Source organism: Salvelinus namaycush, unplaced genomic scaffold, assembly GCF_016432855.1.
Source record: "Salvelinus namaycush isolate Seneca unplaced genomic scaffold, SaNama_1.0 Scaffold1169, whole genome shotgun sequence".
NCBI lineage: Eukaryota > Metazoa > Chordata > Actinopteri > Salmoniformes > Salmonidae > Salvelinus > Salvelinus namaycush.
The window spans coordinates 50,357-62,388 of record NW_024057863.1 but is presented as its reverse complement, the minus strand read 5'-3'; the positions used below and the strand labels follow the sequence as shown (position 1 = coordinate 62,388).

At 45.1% G+C, this 12,032-nt stretch overlaps 1 protein-coding gene across 1 annotated transcript; it reads right to left on the bottom strand.

Annotated features, from left to right (window-relative positions):
- Positions 1–9,470: 9,470 nt before the first annotated feature.
- On the bottom strand, positions 9,471–10,971 carry LOC120035955 (coiled-coil domain-containing protein 1-like). The gene is made up of 2 exons (XM_038982441.1): positions 10,956–10,971; positions 9,471–10,909 (listed from the first exon to the last, which is right to left on the bottom strand). Exons 1-2 carry the CDS (start codon positions 10,969–10,971, stop codon positions 9,471–9,473), a joined length of 1,455 nt encoding a protein of 484 aa, XP_038838369.1.
- Between the last annotated feature and the right edge of the window lie 1,061 nt (positions 10,972–12,032).

Genomic DNA, 12,032 nt, shown 5'->3' with positions numbered 1-12,032 from the left:
TTTTAAGCTCCAGCAGTGCTATGTTGTTCTTTACGGTGTCGTGGGCTACTAGGTCCACCTTGGTGTAGAAGCCCCATGTGTCGCGGATGGACTTGCAGCCTGGCGTACAGCCGTTATGGTACGTGTAGGGTTCGGGTTCACCGAACCTATCGGGCGTGGGCACACAGGCAACCTTGAGGCCTGCGCAAATGGGAGTCAGGCGCAGAGCCTCGAGCTGCGTGAGAATGAGGCGAGACACGGGTCCCACGTCACGCATTGTCTTCTTTCCGTTGAACACGTCCTTGCACTGCGCGTCTACCGCAACGCCTATACCGGTGGACATACGGCACCTGTCCCACAGGCGTCTGCTTCTGGAGTCAAGGATTTAGACCTGAATAGTTGCAGCAACGTTTCCTTGAACGCCGAGCCCTTGGACTCGGGAGCGTTCAGGTTTCTTACGTAATCAGGCACCCACTCGAGTGAGCTCTCAGGGTTAGCGGTCAGGTCCTTGACAACCCTCTTGAACAGATCCATGCTTATCATGTTATGACCAGATGAGTGCTTCCTGCAGCACACAATATAATCTAGGCTTTTGGTAATACCCTGAACCATGTACCAACGGTGGTCGGCTGTAGACTTCGCACCGCGTGAGCCTCTGAACTCTATCACAGGGTCTTGGAGCTTCATTGTATTAAATGTTCTAGGATTGTTAGGTTTCTGTGATAACCGGATCCATTTGTGAGAAACAGAAAGCGTCGCAACGTGAGTAAGTAAGAAAGGACAAACCAGAAAAGGGGGGATCCCCTACAAGATGAATTATGAATCGCAAGAAACCAAGCCTGGGAGGCTTCGAGTCTCTGATATCCACGAGCAAGGATCTGTTTAACTTCTTGTCAATATGGGGGGCGCTGTTTCCCCATTGGAAAAAATTATGCCCAAATTAAACTGCCTCATACTCAATTCTAGATCGTACAATATGCATATTATTATTACTATTGGATAGAAAACACTCTCAAGTTTCTAAAATCGTTTGAATTATATCTGTGAGTAAAACAGAACTCATTTTGCAGCAAACTTCCTGATAGGAAGTGAAAAATCTGAAATCGATGCTCTGTTCCAGGGGCTTCCTATTAATTTGCCTGAAATCTATGGATATACATGCACTTCATACGCCTTCCACTAGATGTCAACAGACAGTGAGAGGTGGAATGGGGTGTCTAGCTTGATCTGAGGTCGAACAAGAGCTTTTGGAATGACGTGTCTGGAAATTTCATTGCCTTCGAAGGCGCGAGAAGGAACCCCAGATTGCTTTCTGAAAAGCTTTCGGTATACACGGTAGATATCTCCGGCTCTGATTTTATTTGATAGATGTGATAAAAACATCATAAAGTAGTTTTTTTCAACCGAGTTGTATCGGTTTATTGAATGTTTATTGCGAGTTTTGGAATTTTATTTTCTTTGCGTCAGGTGAAGTTGGGCACGTTTGCGCCACATGGCTAGCTATGGTTGCTAATTCGACAGGAGAAGAGGACATTCTAAAACCAAACAACGATTATTCTGGACCAAGGACTCCTTGTACAAGATTCTGATGGAAGCTCAGCAAAAGTAGGAACCATTTATGATGTTATTTCGTATTCCTGTGGAAAATGTTTAGTCCTATTTTCCGCCCTTATTGCGGGTGCTGTCTCGCTATAACGTAAGCTGTATGTCGTACTAAAGTTATTTAGTATTTAGTATGTATTGTGTAACATGATGTTATAGGACTGTCATCTGATGAAGTTTGTCAAGGTTAGTGAATAATTTTATATCTTTTGCTGTTTTTTTGCGATCGCTTCCTTTGCGGTGAATGAATGCGGTTGTGTGTTTGGCTATTGTGGTAAGCTAATATAATGCTATATTGTGTTTTCGCTGTAAAACACTTAAAAAATCAGAAATATTGGCTGGATTCACAAGATGTTTATCTTTCATTTGCTGTACACTATGTATTTTTCATAAATGTTTTATGATGAGTATTTAGGTATTTCACGTTGCTCTCTGTAATTATTCTGGCTGCTTTGGTGATATTTCTTATGGTAGCTGCAATGTAAAACTATGATTTATACCTCAAATATGCACATTTTCGAACAAAACATAGATTTATTGTATAACATGTTATAAGACTGTCATCTGATGAAGTTGTTTCTTGGTTAGTGACTAATTATATCTCTATTTGGTCGGTTTTGTGATAGCTACCTATGCGGTAAAAAAATTGTGAAAATATGCGGTTGAGTCTTTTGCTATTGTGGTTAGCTAATAGAAATACATATTGTGTTTTCGCTGTAAAACATTTAAAAAATCGGAAATGATGGCTGGATTCACAAGATGTGTATCTTTCATTTGGTGTCTTGGACTTGTGATTTCATGATATTTATATGCTAGTATTTACTTATGGCGCTATGCTAGGCTATGCTAGTCAGCTTTTTTACTGATGAGGATGCTCCCGGATCAGGGATGGTGATGAAGTAGAGGTTAACCTGTTTGGCGTGCAAGCCCGACGTCGGTACACTTATGACAACAGCCACTTCAAGTGCAGGGCGCGAAATTCAAAAGATATTTTTTTTAAATATTTAACTTTCACACATTAACAAGTCCAATACAGCATATGAAAGGTACACATCTCGTGAATCCAGCCAACATGTCCGATTTTTAAAATGTTTTACAGGGAAGACAAAATATGTAAATCTATTAGCTAACCACGTTAGCAAAAGACTCCACTTTTATTACTCCATCAGTTTTTGACTCCATCAGTAGCTATCACAAATTCGGCCAAATAAAGATATAAATAGCCACTAACCAAGAAACAACCTCATCAGATGACAGTCTGATAACATATTTATTGTATAGCATATGTTTTTTTCGAAAAATGTGCATATTTCAGGTATAAATCATAGTTTACATTGCAGCTACATTCAGAAATTGCACCGAAAGCAGCCATAATATTTACAGACACCAACGTCAAATACCTAATTACTCATCATAAAACATTTCTGAAAAATACATAGTGTACAGCAAATGAAAGACAGGCATCTTGTGATGCCAGACAATATTTCCGATTTATTAAGTGTTTTACAGCGAAAACAAAATGTTGCGTTATATTAGCTTAGCACAATAGCCAGAAACACTTGGGCGCCGGCGACTACGACAGATATATGAAATAACATCATAAATTGGGTCTTACTTTTGCTGATCTTTCATCAGAATGTTGAACAAGGTGTCCTTTGTCCAGATGAGTCGTTGTTTGGATTCAGAATGGCAACTTTCTCTCTCCATTTAGCAAGCGCGCTAGCCGGGTTGCACGGATCTCTCCATGTAAACAAACGGAAGAGAACGGAACACGGCAAAACTCCTGAAAAAATGTCAATAATCTGATGAAACTATATTGAAAAAACATACTTTACGATGATATGGTGACATGTATCAAATAAAATCAAAGCCGGAAATAATAGTCGCCTATAACGTCAGCAAAACAAAAGGCAACCCCACTGTCCAAATCGCGTTCTTCAGAGTACTGGAACTGGGGTACACGTCATTCCAAGAGGATTTATTCCATCCCAGATCGAGATAATCACCTCATTTCTTCTCTCACAGCCTTCTTGACACCCAGAGGAAGGTGTATGACGTGTATGTATACTAATAGGTCTTGTGCCCATGTATAGGCATGAAGAAGAACAGAGCATCGATTTCAGACGTTCCACTTCCTGGTCAGGAAAAGTGCTGCAGAATGAGTTCTGTTTCACTCAGAGAAATAATTCAAACGGTTTTAGAAACTAGAGAGTGTTTTCTATCCAATAGTAATAATAATATGCATATTGTACGAGCAAGAATTGAGTACGAGGCCGTTTGAAATGGACACATTTTATCAGGCTACTCAATACTGCCCCTTGCAGCCATAAGAAGTTAACAGCCGAATGTCAGCCGTCCCTAACGGCACCATCCTGAACGCGGCCCGTTTCAGGCTGGGAGCCTCCATCACTGTTATCACCTCTCTCATCGTGGGGTTTCTGACCATCCCCAACAACATTCTGTACTTCATCAACAACAAGTACGAGGACCACGGGCATGTTGGATGCAGACTCCACGCCGAGTATGAGGGCAGGCCCGACTACGAGTATGCCTACATCCAGTCCTCATCACACTCGGGTGCCTGGCCATGGTCGTGAGCATAGCTACTTCGCCTTCAAGAGCAAATGGAAAATGGACGACACCGAGGGCTCCTACAGGGGTCCGGAGTCCACCAAGAGCACCAGGACCGTGCTGACGTGCCTCATCATGATGAGCTGTTCATGGCTGTGATCGCGGGCTGCATGGAGTTTCTGTAGCGACCTCTGATCAGTGACGCGCATAACATGGAGTGCGCTATCGCCGTGTTCAACATCATAATCTACATCATGTACGTGGTGACCATGGTGCTGACTTCAACCGTCCTAAAGAGGAAGCATGAAAGAATCTCGGTTGATGTTCAGAGAGACATCCCGGAGGCTGTGACCATACCCTCCTCAGCTCGAGACTACATGAGCAGAAGCATCAACCCTTACAATTCACAATCCAGCTTCATGTAAGTAACTCGAGCCTCTCTCTGACGTCTCCGCCGCCTGAGCTGAGAAACAAAGGGAGCCTAGAGCTGGAACGCACCCGAACCGCATGCCCTACAGGCTGACAGTCTGCGGGTCTCCTGAGAACTTGGTTAATTGTTATGGCTATTATTATAATTATCAAGGAACCCTGAGTGTGTTGGGGTTACAGCCCCGTTGTCAGGAGATGCATCAGCAATACACAGAAGCAGTTGACCTGACCCGGCGTTTCAGAAGAAATGAAAACAATGTCGACAGCAGTCCCTGCAGGACATCTCCTTCGAATGAGTTGTTACGTAACACATGTTTTCTTTTTGGCTTTGTTATTATTTGTTGTTATTCTTCGAATTGAATAATAAACTGGACACAACAACAGAACAATGGTCCAAATAGCAGGCTCCTGTGTGATTGGGCCATCCCCCTTATGTGTTTTCTCACTTGTCACAACGATATAGATGTGTGTCGTGGATCAACATGTGGATCAACATGTGGTACATATGTGAATAAATGACAAGGAACCAATTTCTCGAAGTCTGGTGTCTCTTTATTGACACACGTTCAACAGAAAATAATATGAATAGGAACATAGAAAGAATTCACAGGTTTAGGTTTATATGAAACCGTACAGTTGTCCGGACCATACTACACTTCCCTTCTTTTTTACAACCAGCGAAGCGTTGCAGATACGGCAGTCCAGACACTCATTCCTGAAGAAAGGGTAAATGCAGCAGCCCACCAGGCATCTAGCGAATGACAGAGATACGCGTTATTACTTTCATAATGACAAATGGGTACCACAGAAATGAGAAAAGAATCATATCAAGACTATCAGTGGAGTCAGCAGTGGAATATGAGGAGCAGAATGAATGGTTTCCCGAGTCTGAAACCAACATAGTTGTGATAAACAATGTAATCAAAGAGACATACAGTCAAAACAGGGGTTGTGAGAGTGTGAGAGGACTATGTGTGCTTCAGAGATAGATAAGTGTTCTCTCGATAACTTCCCACTACAATCACCCTTCCTATGAAGCTGACTACTCCTGTGCACTGTCACAGTGTAGTGCACATCACCGTTCAGGAGCTTTATATCAGACTTGTCCACGACACCACCGACGTGACTGGGTACGGAGCGAGGATCGAGTTGAGAAGAATGTGAATGAGAAAAAGAACAACACCAAGAAGAAAACAACCAGAAACAACAAGGGAAGCAGGCTTGTCATATTGGACCGAAAGGTTCGGATGGAAGCTACACCAGTTAGAGCCCGCAATATCTAGATGTCTATAAGAGGGTCACCGGGACCACATGAGGAACTATATAAAGGTTAAGCTCGAGAGCGCGTGTCACTGAGCGCTCCTCTCCCGTCACATCCCAATATTTACAAACAGCTTGCTCAGCAAACCGTCTCCTGGTTTAGGCCCAGAAGTCATACTCACGGCAAAAAGAAGTGAAGAACGTGAAGCTGGGGAAACTTTATCTCAGCGCAGGAAACTCTGCCCAGTCAGTCACTCTGACAACAACTCGCTCAGCATTCTCACCAAACCCCTCGGATAACCGAAACAGACCTCCTATCCTCTCCTCCCTAGTAACCATCTACCCCCGGATCCCACCGAATCGACTAACGCAATGGCCGCTTGGTACAACTGCCTCCTCCTGAAGAATAGGACCCTGACAGATCACGAGAAGGAAAACCTGGACCGTGTCAACGTGAGATTCGTCTTCAACAACAGAGTTGGTGTAATGATAGGACCCAAGGACAGACCCATGTACGTGGAGTTGACGCGCTGCCACCATCTCGACGCCCTATCAGCCACGTCTACCCGACAGTGAATAGCTTGTACGATTATCCCACACATACAATTTACAGCAGCGCAGCCAGTCGTCTACGCATCATGATCAGCTGTCAATTGCAGGGAGGAGAGGACAAGAGTAAGGGAAAGAAAAGACAAGCCAAGAGACGTCATGAGAAGAGAAGCCTAAAAGTATAGAAGATGATCGTCATCACAGTACATCCACCAGTGGAAGGAAATGTTTGACCTGGACCTTGGACCCATAGGCGCGTTCAGTGAGCCGTCATGCTGTTACATGGCAAACAGCCATCGTTGGAAAAAAGCAACCCCACGAGATTGACTTGACCGCGACCTAGCAACAGCTGAGCCTCATCTCTTGAATCATGCCCGTACAGCATGTACTATGACAATGAAAATGCATACATAATAAATAACAGAACAGTCTACTGAACACGGCAGTGTCTCTCATTTCATTGAGTATGTGTATCTATGCCTAAATCTGTCTCTCCGTCATTACTATGCAAGGCATACCGCGCTGTGTTTCATATACCACATAGGATAGTTGTTACACTCACATGAGTTACAGAGGAGCAGTAGCAATCTGCATTAATTTCCAACTTGTAGTGACAGGCTGAAGATAGTGTTCACACTGGGAGGGAAATATAGAATATGTCTCCCTTAAAAGATAGACTTTAAATAGTCAGTCTAGCCAAGCAACTTTCCCAATTCACTCTGCGAACCGGGGGATATGTGATGAATGCAATAAACCTAACAATTGCGAGAGTGATTCAGTGCCATAAAGTGTAGTTACAGAGAGAGTTTGAGAGAGAAGAGAATAGCAAATGAAATGTGCCCCATGAGCGTTTGGGTATTCATTTTAAAAACGCCCCGTACCCCTTGTGCCTAACCCTAACCCAAACCCTAACCCTAATCCTAACCCTAACCCTAACCCTAACCCTGACCCAAACCCTAACCCTAACCCAAACCCTAACCCTAACCCAAACCCTATCCCGAACTCGAACCCTAACCCAAACCCAAACTAACCGTGGGAAGGAGTTTGATCGTGACACCTAGGGAAAGCGTCACATTCTACCAGCCAATTGTAGACCTGCATTTCTTTGACTCAACTCATTGTTCATTTCACACTTGTAATGGTGTCAGAGGAGAGTGGTATAGAAACCGACAACAGCGAGCTCAGCCCGGTAGGATACACATGATTATATCCTACGTTACACACACCATGTTTATAAAACATGTTAATCGTAATCTTTTATCTTGTACGTTTCTGACGCTAATCTCCACTCCACAGGCATCTACCATAACCCTGAGCCATTCACCATAACCCTGAGCCATTCACCATAACCCTGAGCCATTCTGTAGGTACACAGATACATTGTGAATTACTATTTCGATCACGTTTCATGCACTGTTATACAGTATACCATGTCTATTGGATATTTCTATCTCATGCATATAATACACATCTCAGCAGAGCGATTACATACTATCCTCTAATGGAGAGGGACCTGAAAACCCTGTCGTACAATAAGAGCGTCCACTGTCGCCCCCGGAGGTCCTCAACCATGCACAAGCTCAACCTCATCCATCATTGCCTCCTCTTCCCCAGCTGAACAATGCAGAAGATGACATGGTAGATCTGGAAATGTATAAGGTGATAACACTTTGCCTGTGTGTATGGCCTCTTGGTAATGTGATTATTTGTCTTTCTCTCAAGTACATGGCCGATGACGAGGAAGAGCAGGGGGATGGCGATTTTCCAATGAGGAGAATAACACGTTTTTATTCCTTTCTGGTCTCAATAAAGTTTATGTTCTTTGAAATCAATGCTTCCCGGGTTGTGGACAGTGACGGTTTGGGTATGGATTCATTGACAAAGTGAATGCTTGTAATGTACTCTCTCAATAAACGTGACTGATCATTCGGTTTCAGAAATACTTTGTCTTTATTCACGTATTGATATGGACATTGATGACTACAACACAAGGACTTCTGAAATGACATTGTGAAACAGGGATAGAACAGTGATTACTACCAACTTCCATCTGTAGTAATCTACATATTTCTGTCGCCTCTGTGACACGCGGTGGACCTTTCATGTCTTCATCCCCGACGCTCGGGTTCACTTGCATCGCGGAACAGGGTCGAGTTGCAAAGGTGACTTTATCAACCATGCTGATGTAGGACAGTACACTTGTGATCTCAGAGAAGCATGCACATGTCCCAAGCGTAAACCCCAACGTATCAAACGTCACCTTGAATCTCTTTCGCTTGGCATTTACAATCTCGAACAGGTATCCCAAACTCTCGTCATCCATATAATGCACCCGGGTCGGCGTACAGTTTTTCCTTCATTCGTAGATGCTGTATCACTTCACGGTGCTCGGGTGACCTTTCGGAACTGCAGTATGAAGCTCCCCAACATGCATCTTTCAGCAACTTTATCATGTAACACATCTCTTCCTCTATATGTGTCACAGAAAAGTAGTCAGGGTTTTGAGGTATTTTCCTCCATCTAGGCAGCAAGTTCCCTTCACCCAGTTTACAAACGAGATCTCTTATAATTTTTTTAATTTTTTTAATTTTATGTCACCTTTATTTAACCAGGTAGGCTAGTTGAGAAACAAGTTCTCATTTGCAACTGCGACCTGGCCAAGATAAAGCATAGCAGTTCGACACATACAACAACACAGAGTTACACATGGAATAAACAAAACATACAGTCAATAATACAGTAGAAAAATAAGTCTATATACAATGTGAGCAAATGAGGTGAGATAAGAGAGGTAAAGGCAAAAAAAGGCCTTGGTGGCGAGGTACATACAATATAGCAAGTAAAAAATAATGTCAATAGGATTTGAAAATTCACCGTGTACCAAGTCATTACATATGTAACTGCTTCGACGGATGAACACAGCAAATGTCCCGACTGCGTTGTTTGTCTTCACCGTAACCGAACACACTCCTCTGGGCGTGTCACCAAAGTGTGCTGCGATGACAATATCTCCAGAGCGAATCTTAGGTGTATCCATGAAAGAGCTAATCTGCTCTACAGAGACCGAGCCCCACCAGCGCTCACCCAGCCATTCTAAAAATGAAAGCCATGATCTGTTCAATATGCTTGCGTTGCATCTGCTGTTTTTGTCTCGCATCCTCCTCAGCACGAACCGTGTCGTCAACCTCGTCGTCTTCGCCAACCTCGTCGTCGTCAACCTCGTCGTCGCCAACCTCGTCGTCGTCAACCTCGTCGTCGTCAACCTCGTCGTCAACCTCGTCGTCTTCATCAACCTCGTCGTCTTCATCAACCTCGTCGTCTTCATCAACCTCGTCGTCGCCAACCTCGTCGTCTTCAACCTCGTCTTCATCAACCTCGTTGTCGTCAACCTCGTCGTCGCCAACCTCGTCTTCATCAACCTCGTCGTCGCCAACCTCGTCTTCATCAACCTCGTCGTCGTCAACCTCGTCTTCATCAACCTCGTCATCGTCAACCTCGTCTTCATCAACCTCGTCGTCGCCAACCTCGTCGCCATCAACCTCGTCTTCATCAACCTCGTCGTCGCCAACCTCGTCGTCTTCATCAACCTCGTTGTCATCAACCTCGTCGTCTTCATCAACCTCATCGTCGCCAACCTCGTCTTCGTCAACCTCGTCGTCTTCATCAACCTCGTTGTCATCAACCTCGTCGTCTTCATCAACCTCATCGTCGCCAACCTCGTCTTCGTCAACCTCGTCGTCTTCATCAACCTCGTCGTCGTCAACCTCGTCGTCTTCATCAACCTCGTCTTCATCAACCTCGTCGTCTTCATCAACCTCGTCGTCGCCAACCTCATCGTCGTCAACCTCGTCGTCGTCAACCTCGTCGTCTTCATCAACCTCGTCGTCTTCGTCAACCTCGTCGTCGTCTTCAACCTCGTCGTCGTCTTCAACCTCGTCGTCGTCTTCAACCTCGTCGTCTTCATCAACCTCGTCGTCGTCGTCAACCTCGTCGTCGTCTTCAACCTCGTCGTCGTCTTCAACCTCGTCGTCTTCATCAACCTCGTCGTCGTCGTCAACCTCGTCGTCGTCGTCAACCTCGTCGTCTTCATCAACCTCGTCGTCAACCTCGTCGTCTTCATCAACCTCGTTATCGTCAACCTCGTCGTCGTCTTCAACCTCGTCGTCGTCGTCAACCTCGTCGTCGTCAACCTCGTCGTCGTCTTCAACCTCGTCGTCGTCTTCAACCTCGTCGTCTTCATCAACCTCGTCATCGTCGTCAACCTCGTCGTCGTCGTCAACCTCGTCGTCTTCATCAACCTCGTCGTCAACCTCGTCGTCGTCTTCAACCTCGTCGTCGTCGTCAACCTCGTTGTCGTCAACCTCGTCGTCTTCATCAACCTCGTCGTCGTCAACCTCGTCTTCATCAACCTCATCGTCGTCAACCTCGTCGTTGTCGTCGTAAACCTCGTTATCGTAAACCTCGTCATCGTCCAGAAGGTTGTTGTTGGAATTGTTTCGTATTCGTGGTCCCTGGTATCCTCCAAGTCATCACCCGGAGTTTCCTGTTCATGCTCATCGTGGTACCACTCTTCCTGTTCATGCTCATCGTGGTACCACTCTTCCTGTTCATGCTCATCGTGGTACCACTCTTCCTGTTCATGCTCATCGTGGTACCACTCTTCCTGTTCATGCTCATCGTGGTACCACTCTTCCTGTTCATGCTCATCGTGGTACCACTCTTCCTGTTCATGCTCATCGTGGTACCACTCTTCCTGTTCATGCTCATCGTGGTACCACTCTTCCTGTTCATGCTCATCGTGGTACCACTCTACCTGTTCATGCTCATCGTGGTACCACTCTACCTGTTCATGCTCATCGTGGTACCACTCTACCTGTTCATGCTCATCGTGGTACCACTCTACCTGTTCATGCTCATCGTGGTACCACTCTACCTGTTCATGCTCATCGTGGTACCACTCTACCTGTTCATGCTCATCGTGGTACCACTCTTCCTTTTCATGCTCATCCTGGTACCACTCTACCTGTTCATGCTCATCATGGTACCACTCTTCCTGTTCATGCTCATCATGGTACCACTCTACCTGTTCATGCTCATCATGGTACCACTCTTCCTTTTCATGCTCATCCTGGTACCACTCTACCTGTTCATGCTCATCATGGTACCACTCTACCTGTTCATGCTCATCATGGTACCACTCTTCCTGTTCATGCTCATCCTGGTACCACTCTTCCTGTTCATGCTCATCGTGGTACCACTCTTCCTGTTCATGCTCATCATGGTACCACTCTACCTGTTCATGCTCATCGTGGTACCACTCTACCTGTTCATGCTCATCATGGTACCACTCTTCCTGTTCATGCTCATCGTGGTACCACTTTTCCTGTTCATGCTCATCGTGGTACCACTCTTCCTGTTCATGCTCATCCTGGTACCACTCTACCTGTTCATGCTCATCGTGGTACCACTCTTCCTGTTCATGCTCATCCTGGTACCACTCTTCCTGTTCATGCTCATCATGGTACCACTCTTCCTGTTCATGCTCATCCTGGTACCACTCTTCCTGTTCATGCTCATCCTGGTACCACTCTACCTGTTCATGCTCATCGTGGTACCACTCTTCCTGTTCATGCTCATCGTGG